A 12,005-nucleotide genomic window follows, 5' to 3' on the forward strand; every position below is an offset into this window, starting at 1 on the left:
AGGGAACAGAGTCGGATCCTTCACGATATTCTTTCTGAAACATCCAAATCAATGCACAATTGACATTTCTGAGATTCTTGCTTGGCTTGTTGAAAGGTCTCCCCCTTCCATTGGAAAAGTGATTCTCAATGCTGCAAAATCTCACTCATGCATGTGTGGGGACATCCTCACCCAAGAAAGATTTTTGGCACCAAAGAAAAGACTACTCGAAGCTCTTGATCAGTATCTAATTGGTGGCGATTCAAGGTCAAGTCAATGTCGCATTAAATTCTCTGCCAGAGATATTTGGTACTCGATTTCGAATCGATTATGAAACGTTGGCCCATTTTGTTCGACTTTGCGAAATGCTTTTGGCAAAATGCTAAAATGATTTTTTGAAATGTAGGCAGTAGTGTTTGGTAAGTGTATTTTAAAATCACATTTGAAAGTAATTTTGGCCTAAATATCATTTGGTAAAAATTATATTTTGTAAGGGACTTTTGCTGATATTTTAAAAAAAGAAAAGCTTGAGGTGGAGCTCAGCCATCGGCCACCGCTGCCGGCCAAATCTAATTGCCGGCCAACCGCCGACGGCCAGCCTTGCCTGACCTCAGGCGAGGCGACCTGAGGTCGCTTGACCTCAAGCGTCGCCTGGGTCGCGCGACCTCGACGACCACCGCCTGGGGTCGCGCGACCTCAGGTGGCGGTCGCCGGCCACCAGACCTGCTGCTTGGGGAAGATGACCAATGCTATGAACAATATGATGAACAGTAAACTTGCATTCCGAAAAATGCAACTTGCCAAAGTACCTCCGGACCTGTCTTGAGCTAAAGGCCTTTAGAGTCCTTTGGCAATGCAATCACATTTCCTCAAAGTGCTCCAAAAAAATTGCCAAACACATTTGCATTTGCCCAAGGAATTTTAGAGCCCAAATGCTCATTTCAAATACTGAACCAAACGGGGCCGTTATGCAGCACGTGCATTTTACATTTGGCTAATTAGATTCAAATAACACCACCATCAAGATTAACATTTTCATCGGGTTACGCTCCAATTTATTATCCGAATCAAGGCCCCTTTTTTTTTTTCCGGATATCTACTCTGTTACACCCCCTCTCTTCGCAAAGTCCAATGTGCCAATGCCGCCTTTATTTCAATCCATGTCGTGATCGCGCGAAAGATAAACTTGTCCATGTTGCCTTATATCTCCCCCGTTAGTGATTGCTACGGGATCTTAAAACTCCCGAGACTCTCACGAGACGTGTTGATATTTAGTCTCGCCGACATGCTTTTACAATCATAGAGGTCCAAAAACGAGATGGATTTACTCCATTATTGAACATAGAATGCCAGCAAGGACTCGATAAAGTGGTTTCCTTCTGACTCAAGTTTGTGGATAAGCTGCATTTCCTCCTTATCTTTCTAGCGACGGCCGACGTTTCGAGATGTGTCACTTTTCTAGTCACACAAAAATTCTTGTTGCTTCGTATACCAAAATTGAAATTGTCTCCTCATAACTATCGGATTGGCAACCCCATTTACATAAATTAACGAGTTCGCTCTGGTCGGATTCTCGAACGTTTTATTTTGTTGGGTTTGTGCGATTCGATTTGCGATATTTCTCCTTTGCATAGCGTACTCACCCACAATTTAGTTATCGGCTCCAAAATCTCCACGTACTCCAACAAATCGATTGTCGTATACACGCACGACTCATCGGTTTACATCGTATCGAAGAACAACATCGCAACAAGAAAGACAGCAAATAATCTTAATCAATCTGAGCATGTTAATGGCCGGTCATCAGGAACAGAAAAAGCTTTCTCGACGAAGGGTTGCTCGTGGATTCATTCATCGTTCTGGTTACAGCAAAAGGACAATCGATGTCGATTTGCGAGGAGTAAAGATCGAAGTGGTCCGAGCTTTTTTATATCTCGAGGACAACTGAATTTTCTTTTTGTCCCTTTTGTTGTCCTCCTGCATGTATTATAGTACGTATTATGTGAAATTTATTGTGGTCGTGTCGAACGCACGTATGTGCCCTTTCTTGAAAAAGTGCACTGGCCCTTTCATTAATGCTTCAGTTTTTGGATTGGACAGCAAGCGAAAATGGCAACGGCAAAGGATCTAATAATTGCTCTCCCCGAAAAAGGATCTTCTTGGGGGACTCGTGTGAGTCAGAGATGACAGAGCATGGATTGCTGTTCCTCCTCTCAGAGCCACTTAAATTTTGAAAAACCCAAATTTTAACTCGTGACCGGACAATCGCCTTACATGCACACGATTCAAGTGAAATCTTATTTGAACATACTGATCCAGATAAAGCTCCGTTTGTATATAAAAACGATGTCTTATGTCGTTTGAAATAATTGATCAATAAAGAAATTTTCATTATCGATAATAAATTATGTCTAAAATACTTTGTAGGTAATAAATAAATTTTCTTTTTATTTATTTGTTGGATGATATAATCGATCATTTTTAAGATCATGTTTTCCAACTAGTTCATTTTTCGCGATACAAATAAAGCTTAAATATTATGGATTATTCAAATGTGTACGTGTTATTAACCCATATTAACCCATGTAAACAAGATTTTACCTAGGTTATAAGCGTATTTTCTTGTCGCCGACTAGCACCAATAGCAAACTTGATAACTAACCATTAATGATTTCGACAACGAATGTGGTTATGTTCACGAGGAATATCTCATTCTTATCATCGTTTCTAATGCCATTAATTCCTAAAACTTATATGTAGAAAATGATCGAAGAAGCTCTGGTTAAGGTGTGAACTTCAAAAACTCATGTCTTGGACAGTCATAGACGCTAGAGTTGATCAAAATCCACTTTCACAGACAACGTGCTGATCACCCTTTAGATCTCTGCTTATCCACTAATAACATCCTCTATCAGTATGAAAAGGGAAAAAGAAAACAGAAGTATCAGTAACATGAGAAGCATTTGCACTTTTGATCTTCTTGATCCATTGAGACTTGAGAGAGAGAGAGAGAGAGAGAGAGAGAGAGAGAGAGAGAGAGAGAGAGATAAGAGAAACCACATGCATACATGTTGCTTGATCAGGTCACACGAATGGTTCCAATGAAAAGAGAGGAAGGTGAGGTTTCATTCTGGTCTAATGGCATTGGAACAGCCAGTGTGAGCTCTAGGTCAGGTGCTGTATGAGACTTCGGTGGTTTCATTACTGGGTTTAACGGTGATGATGGTTTCAGGTCCAAGGGATTGGCCAAATCATAAAACGAAACAGGTCTTGAAATTGAATCGTGTGGCTCATGATCATCACTCTCTTCATCGCCAGGCCTGAAGGAGCTCATTGCAAGAGGAGGCATCACTTCACATCGAAGCGAGCTCTTCGTTCTGATCAAGCGTGGTCGTTCGTTTTGCTCGTTAGAAATAGAACCGCTTCCGATCTGCCACATCACAAGCGAACGAGTTATTCGTCATTCTTTAAATCATGAGACTTTTGAAAAGGAACCGAATTTTTTTTTGCCAAGTTCCGTGCCCAATTAATGTACGGATATGTGCCGTGGTTATCGAAAACTGACCATGTCGAAGAGGCTGGACCGTCGCTTCTTCTTATTAAGACTAGCCTGTCGGAGGAAGTACTTCTGGGCGTGGCTCGCAACTTGGGTTGGGGTTCTCGTGGTCACATAGTTCCTAGAGATGCCTCTCCAATCGCCTTTCCCCATCTTCTCTAGCCCTATTAAGAATGTCCGATGCTCTTCTTCCGTCCACGGGACTCCTAATAGTTTAATAATCCGATAACACATTAATACTCATACTCTCATCATAAAAAGAACTTAAGATACAATCGGCAGAAAATGAAATTAATAAATCATACACAAGTTGAACTGTTGAGGTACTAATAAAGAGATTAATATACTATTTGTGGTCAACATATACAATCTTAAAATAACTGAGGTTTCGAACTCTCACCTGTTCTATTCTCTTGGGATCTAGCGGCGAGGCCATTAGAGAGATAACCGGGGGAGGTCTTATCGCAGCGTTCATCGGCAAGAACTCTAGGTGAGGATAGAGTTGAAGATGGAGACGACGACGCGGCCGAGGAAGAAGACAGACAATCCATGCTGAGGCTCTTTCTTATGGCGAGCGAATAAGGATAGGCAGAACTACAAGATGCTGCTGATGATGAAGGGGAAGAATAAGGAGATGGGTCGAGCTGAACGCCAAAGAGCTTGAGCCCACAAGCACTTGCTGCCCCCATGAAAGTCGTGCAAGTCCTTGAGTTATGGCCTATGTTCCCACAGCGCGAGCACTTCCTTCCCATCTTTTGTCCAGACAGAGAAGACCAGAAATGTCAGAGAGAGAGAGAGAGAGCGAGAGAGAGATGAGTGATGGGGTTTGGTGGGTGGATGGTGGAGAGGTATATAGGATGAGGAGGGAGGGTGGGGTTTCCAAGAAATGGGATGCACTCCAGGAGGGGATGATTGGATGGACATTGTTTATTTTTGGTTGGATATTTCCACTCAAGTTTTGTCAAAAAAGATGGGAATAAGTAGACATCTCACTCATTTCTCAAGTCTTTCTCATCTTATCATAGTCTCATTTCTTTATGGGGTATCTTTCTAATGATAGTATCTTCCTCTTGCTCTTATTTTTGGGGGAAGTTGTAGTTTGAAAAAATGAGTCAGACCGAGCGGGATTAGTAGGTGACTAATCCGATTTCCAATAAGGTCTTTTCTCGGCCATTCGAACTTGATTTAAATCTGCACCATCTCAGGATCCGGTTCGATCTTCAATATGATTCCGAAAAACACTATTGAGCATGTCTTAAAAGTATATTTGCATATCTAACACCAATAAAAGCTTGAAATAATTGATTTGTTTACTTCGTTGGAAAACTGATTGATTTATTCGTCACATCGACTGTGTTGGTAACTATACTTAAATAATTTTTGGCTTAGTATAGGTCACTCTGTTTCTGGGAATGGCTTCATGTCCTAAGATAAAATCTTAATATTAGGTAACCAAGCCTAATTCTGTCGAATTACGAAATTTGTCTATTTATTGTAGTTAGATAATTGCTTGGCAAGAAGCCTCTAGAGCTGGCTCCAAAAGAATCACCTCTCGACTGCACTCCTAGAAATCCATTGTCATTTCTAAGAAAGTGTTAAAATGATGGATATTTATCTCCTTTGAACTCGATTAAATGTTGTAAATTCCCGATATTAGAATTTAAGGCTGGAAAGAGTCATTGATTGAGGACCCATTTTGCAGTATGTATGCCACAGGCAAATCTGGTTTTCCCAAGTAAATTAGCTATTTAGAACATCAGATTATTATAAATAAAACCCATTGAGAACATCAAGCGAATGCGCTCGAAAATTGTTGCATGGACATTGATTTTGTAGGTGAATCAGGAAAACATATATTAGTGTCTCAAAGACAGTTCATATTTCTTGTTTTTCCATTATGAAGATAAACAAATAGTAGGGAGAAAGTCAAAATGAATCGTCTCCCAATCGTTTGGAATGAGTTGTTGGCCTTGGATGACTTGCGAAAAAGGGGCAATGAAAAAGACCCCCACAAAATGAAACATCCAAAGTCCAACGTTGATCAACCAATTCCTACCCTTTCCTCGGAAATTAGGATCATCGTACAAATAATTATGTTATTTATTTGTCATTGTATTGGATCAAACCCAGAAGTACAAGCAAGAAAAGGAAGAATACTCAGAGAGACTTCCCCCACATATATTTTTTCAACATCCAAGGTAGTTGTACCTGTACCTATGTTATTTAAGTTTTTGGATGAAAGCCCCTAGTTAAATCATAAGTGTGACCCGATGAGATTCAATGAATCTTGCCCAAAGAATCGTTCAAAATTCTCATACTCAAAATTGACCTAAGGATTATTAGATAATAAGCAGCAATAGTCACAAGTGGGCACAAGATAATGAAAGAAAAAACAATATTTAAAGGATATGATCATTCGATCCATATCCTTTTGTAAATTGATTGGACTTCAAGTTAGGGAGGGTGGGTTCCGGAGTGGATAAGTTTTAAACCGAGAATTGGGAAAACCTGCCCTGGCAGAGTCGGCTTCCGGGAGAATCGGCCTACCTTAAAGTAATTTAACTATGGTTTCAAGAAAACGTGCCATGGGAATAATTTATGGTATATTGGTTAATGATTCAAGGGATTTCCTAATGTTCCAAGTTCCAAACCCATTTCCAACATATCTATCTTCAAAAAGCTAAATAGCGGTCCTCGGTTAATGAGAACTATATCGATTAAGACCAGTTTTCTAAATTTTTACGAAACTACCTGGACCTTGTGTGTATCGATTTAGAACGGACCGGGTAAGACCAGTTTTGTTCGGTTATCAGATTGAACCAGCTCGATTGTTGGCCTCTATTTGTACATTGATTTAGGACGGAATGGATAATGTGCCTTGAATGACAAATTATTATTTCATGTCCTTCACCTTTTCTGTTCTCCTTTTTCTTCCTAATTCATATCTGAAATTTGCTTCCCTCCTAAGTATGAGGTAAAGCTACTTGGTCTGAGGTTTCGTGCGTACCTCGGCATCCTTTGGACGTAAAACAATAAAAGGGTATTCCCTCCTCCTGGAGAGACAAAGATATAAGGGTATTGGGAAGACTAGGGCGTGCGGATACAGTACGTTAAAATAAGGAATGCAGTTTGGTAACCCGCTTCATTAGAGGACAGGCATTGGGTTTTTTTTCCAGAGAATTGGTTCTTAATATTCTCAGTTTGTCATTGTGTTGAGTTTTTCATGGCAATTCATACAACACAGTTCAAATTCTCCATGGACGGATTTTCTCATACGTCTTGCCTCCTCTAAGCATTACACACCTCGCATCAACCATTCTCTCTTTTTCTATTCCTTTATCACTTGATGCATTCCACATCATTCAAAATCCATAGTTAGTGTTGCCTGAGCAGTGACATTAGCAAAAGATACTCTTTCATGTCAATCCAAATTGGAAACCTTATGGTAAAAAAATAATATTAACTAATGTGTTGTGCATAAATGAGGATTCTTTTCCCCATAGATAGCAAGCAAAGAGGATAAAAACAAAGTGGCCCTTGAAATGTTACTAAGTTGATTAGAGAACCCGCAGAAAAATAACGAGAGAAAAGAAGGAAGAGAGAAGAAAAAGAGAGGAGAAGAAGAGAGAAAGAAAGAGATTGTAAAATCCAAGAAAGGGGCTCTTGGTTTCTGTGTGTAACAGAAACCCTACACCCATCACAATATATTTATATTAAATATGAATTGTATATGACCATAATGCCCTTATATATGTAAAAAGGAATAAAACCTAGAAAATAAAAAATAATTCTACTCTAACACTCCCCCTCAAGCTGGAGCATATAGGTCACCCATACCCGACTTGGAACAACCAACAACAAAGGCGGACGAAACAACGCTTTAGTGAACATATCACAACCGATCTCTAGAGGCAACGTAAGGAGTGGCAACCAATTGCCACAACTACGGCATCACGAACAAAGTGACAGGTTAACTTCTATATGCTTAGTTCGCTCTTGAAAAACGGGATTTCTAGCAATATAAATAGCTACCTGATTATCACACATCATATCAATAGGATGATTAATAGAAAATCCAAGCTCCTGGAGAAGAGATTTCAACCACAGCAATTCAACCACAGTTTGTGCCATAGCACGATATTGAGCCTCCGCACTAGATCCGGCAATGGTAGTCTGTTTTTGCTTCTCCAAGTAACCAAATTACCACCAAGAAAGGTGCAATACCCAGGTTGTAGACCGCCGATCACACTTTGACCCAGCCCAATCAGCATCAGAATAGCCAACTAAGGTGGAACCATTCGGTTTATACCATCAGTCCCTTACTAGGAGAGCCTTTAAGATATCGAAGAATGCGACAAACAACATCTCAATGAGCCTTCTTGGGTGATTCCATAAATTGACTCACCACACTAACAGCAAAAGAAATATCGGGACGTGTAGCAGTAAGATAAATTAGTTTCCCAACTAGAAGCCGATACCGATGTTTATCTTCAGTATCATCTCCATCATCAACTCCAAACTTTTGATTTGGATCCATAGGAGTATCAGCTGGCTTGGAAGCTAGTGTACCGATCTCGGATAAAAGATCAAGAACATACTTTCGTTGAGACAAATTAATACCTTTCCTACTTCGTAAAACTTCAATACCTAGAAAATACCTAAGAGCTCCCAAGTCTTTAATCCGAAATTCTTTGTTGAAGAAAAGATTTAACCTCGAAATTCCGGTCGCATCACTACAGAGACAATTATATCATCCACATAAACAACAAGAATGACCACTCCCGACTCCTTCTTGCGAACAAAAACAGAATGATCGAATAACATTGGTGAAAACCACACTTGGAAATCACTAAACTGAATTTCTCAAACCATGCTCTAGGAGATTGTTTCAACCCATAAATGGCTTTATGTAGCCGGCATACTTTACTGTGATCCTCCCCCTGGGCAACATACCGAGGAGGTTGCTCCATATATACTTCTTCAGACAAATCACCATTAAGAAAAGCATTCTTGACATCCAATTGATATAATGGCCAATCAAAATTCACAGCAAGAGAAATAATAACACGAACAGAATTGAGACGTGCCACGGGAGAAAAAGTCTCAAAATAATCCACTCCATAAGTTTGAGTAAAATCTTTAGCAACAAGCCGAGCTTTGAGACGCTCAACTGAGCCATCCGAGTTATACTTGATAGTGTACACCCAACGACACTTCAACACATCTTTCCCAAGAGGAAGATCAACCAAAGACCACGTTTGGCGGGACACCAAAGCTTCCATTTCTACATCCATAGCTCTCTTCCACTCGAGATGAGACAAGGCCTCAGTGGTAGAAGTAGGAATTGTGTGAGTATGTAATGATAGAGCAAAGTCATGTAATGGAGGAGGAAGATGTGAAAGAGACACATAACGCTCGATAGGGTAAGCAAAAGAGGATTTTTGTGTACAAGAACGAGTACCTTTGCGAAGGGCAATCGGAAGATTGTCCGGACCAGGAGACAAGGAGGAAGATTGAATAGAGGGCACGGAAGAGCTGGAGATTGGTGGTGCCGTAGACTGCTTTCGCCGCTGATATACCTGCAAGGGAGGAGGTACGGAAGGACTAACGGAATCTAAGGGAATAAGTTGTGGAATAGGAGGATCAGCTACAATGTTAGTTGAAAACTCTTTACCCTCAGTACAATAGTATGGTGTGCCCTCAAAAAAAGTAATTTCAGCACTGACATATTGAGTACAAGTCATAGGATCATAACACCGATATCCCTTTTGAGTACGTGAATACCCGAGAAAAACACATTTAGTAGCACGAGGGGATAGTTTATCGCACCAGGTCGTAGATTATGGACAAAGAGACACACCCAAAGACACGCGGGGTAAGAGGAAATAACGGCTTGTCAGGAAATACAATACTGATTGGTGACTGTTGTTGCTTGAGGACAGTGGAAGGCATACGATTTATGAGGTCACAAGCAGTAAGGACAGCATCACTCCAAAATGATTTTGGGACATGCATATGTAACAAGAGTGAACGAGCAACTTCTAGAAGGTGACGGTTCTTTCTCTCGGCCACACCATTCTGCTGAGGGGTATAAGTACAACTTGTTTGATGTATAATGCCAAGACTAGAACAAAACAAAGAAATTGATTTTTGTGAGTATTCTAGAGCATTATCTGTTAGCAAAATTTTAAGGGATGTATTAAACTGATTAGTAACCTCACGATGAAATAATTGAAAAACATGTAAAAATTCAAAACGATCATGAAGCATATAGAGCCATGTTAGACGAGAATAATCATCCACAAAAGTAACAAAATACTTAAAACCATTTCTATTAGCAACACGGGAAGGTCCCCAGATGTCGAATGAACAAGTTCTAATAAAGTAGATGCACGAGAATCACTACGACTAGGAAAAGAACTACGATGATGTTTCCCAAGTTCACAAGCCTCACACTCAAGAATAGAAATTGATTTACACTCGGGAATTATTTGCTGTAACTTAAATAAAGATAAATGCCATAAACGGAATGCCATAATAGGGGGTAATAGGATTAGCGGCTAGACCATTGGCGTCGCAGATGGAGACACCATCCGGATAATAGAGTCCATCATGTTCATGCCCTCCACCAATCTTCTTCTTTGTCCGAAGGTTCGAAAAATGCAATAGGAGGGGTAAAATGTGAGAACAACCAAGATTTTTAGTTAATGACTAACGGATAACAAATTCAAAGGAAGTTGGGGAACATGTAAAACGGAGGACAAGGATAAGGAGGATGTAAGTGAAACACCTGATCCAACCACTTGAGTAGAGGAACCATTAGCTAGAATAACTTCAGGTGAAGGACTAGAGTTATGGTGGGAAGAAAATAATTCTTGCTTACCCGTCATATGACTAGAAGCTCCCGAGTCAATGACCCAAGAGGTGCCAGGAGACAAAGTAGAGAAAAAGGCCATGTTACCTGTACGTGCAAGAGTGGCAGTGGATGAGAAATTGGAAGCCTCCAGTTGTTGGACACGCTTGATGAGTTGTGCGACCATATCATCCCGAGACGCGAACTCAAAAGAACTACCCCCACTTGGGATAGATGGATTCGTGTCGCCGTAAGACACATTTCCAGCACTCCCTTGGACATAGCAAGCATTTGCAGTAACTAATCACTGAGCCCACTCAAGCTTGCCATGCTTGGCCCAACATGTGTCAACAATATGACTAGATTTGCCGCAGTATATACACTGACGGCTATCTCGATCAGAATTTTGTCCGCTACGTCCACCACCACGACCGCGACCTCCCCCTAAACCACGACCTCTATTAGAAAATCCACCATGACCACGAACACCACTACTAGACACAAATGCTAAATTATCTTTAGATGATGTAGAAGACGGGGGGACAATGCGCTGAATCCGACAAAATGCTTCATTCATAGAAGGAACTCTCTCTCCAAAGAAGAAGTGAATCTTCATAGGTAAGTGTAAGTCGGCATTCAAGCTGATAAAAACTTGGCCACTGAAATTCAGCTCGTTGTGTCTTTAGTGTCTCAAGATCGGTAGTGATGGGTGATAAAGATTAAGTTCTTCCCACATGCCTTTCAAAGCACTATAATACTCTCCAAGAGACTTGTCCCCCTGCTTAAAATTAAAGATCTACTCATAGAGCTCATAGACTCTAGACATGTTTTTGTCTTGTGAGTAACTCTCCATAAGATCATCCCACACTCCCTTGGCAGTTGTGTGGAACATGACATTAGCAACAATGGATGGTTCCATGCTATTCCATAACCACACCAAAAGTGTATCATTCTCTCTCATCCAGTCACTATAGTCTTTAGAGTTTTCAGCAGGGGGTTCTGTAGTAAGATAATTAAGTTTCCTTTTGGCATTAATATAAACCTTCACAGCTTGAGCCCATAGCAAGTAATTAGAGGATCCATTCAATTTAATGGTGGTAATCTGAACATTGACACTGTCCGTAGAAGACTTAGTGCCATTCATGGTGAAAATCTTAATATAAATATATCTACCACCGATCAAAAAGGCCGAAACTTCAGTGCAAGAAATAAAACAGCAATACCAACGTATAATCAGATGCGATTGGCTCCATCAATCAAACAAAGGGATGCTGAAATCTTATAAATATAGGCCTGATCCTTGAATCTGCGATCGGAAGTGTTGTAATCCATTGTCACAAACGGAACGATAAATCGATTTCTCCGATCTTATATGTATCGGGACTTGAAGAGAAAATAGGTAAAAATTGCAGCTTTAGGTGGCTACGCACCAGAGAAGGAATAGAGTTATTAGGGGACTCTCAAACCAGCAATAGGACCAGGGAATTAGGTAGTCAAACCATGCTCCGATACCATGTTACTAAGCGATTAGAGAACCCGAAAAATAACGAGAGAAAAGAAGGAAGAGAGAAGAAAAAAGATTGTAAAATCCAAGAAAGGGGCTCTTGGTTTCTGTGT

At 40.5% G+C, this 12,005-nt stretch overlaps 1 protein-coding gene across 1 annotated transcript; it reads right to left on the bottom strand.

The window, feature by feature from the left end:
• Positions 1-2,743: 2,743 nt before the first annotated feature.
• Positions 2,744-4,405, bottom strand: LOC115671032 (transcription factor KUA1-like). Its single transcript, XM_030592481.2, has 3 exons — positions 3,936-4,405; positions 3,545-3,741; positions 2,744-3,409 (listed from the first exon to the last, which is right to left on the bottom strand). Exons 1-3 carry the CDS (start codon positions 4,285-4,287, stop codon positions 3,059-3,061), a joined length of 900 nt encoding a protein of 299 aa, XP_030448341.1. The 5' UTR covers positions 4,288-4,405; the 3' UTR covers positions 2,744-3,058.
• Between the last annotated feature and the right edge of the window lie 7,600 nt (positions 4,406-12,005).

Source organism: Syzygium oleosum, unplaced genomic scaffold (assembly GCF_021117445.2).
Source record: "Syzygium oleosum isolate NSW1041296 unplaced genomic scaffold, Sole_v2.1 Sole_v2.21, whole genome shotgun sequence".
Lineage (NCBI taxonomy): Eukaryota > Viridiplantae > Streptophyta > Magnoliopsida > Myrtales > Myrtaceae > Syzygium > Syzygium oleosum.

What these genes read in the sequence shown, in the direction of transcription:
- LOC115671032 (XM_030592481.2), bottom strand. Translation starts at nt 4,287, where the DNA reads ATGGGAAGGAAGTGCTCGCGCTGTGGGAACATAGGCCATAACTCAAGG. An exon ending in ATCCCAAGAGAATAGAACAG is followed by an intron (nt 3,742 to 3,935) that starts GTGAGAGTTCGA and finishes TTAAACTATTAG; the next exon opens with GAGTCCCGTGGACGGAAGAA. An exon ending in GGTCCAGCCTCTTCGACATG is followed by an intron (nt 3,410 to 3,544) that starts GTCAGTTTTCGA and finishes GTGATGTGGCAG; the next exon opens with ATCGGAAGCGGTTCTATTTC.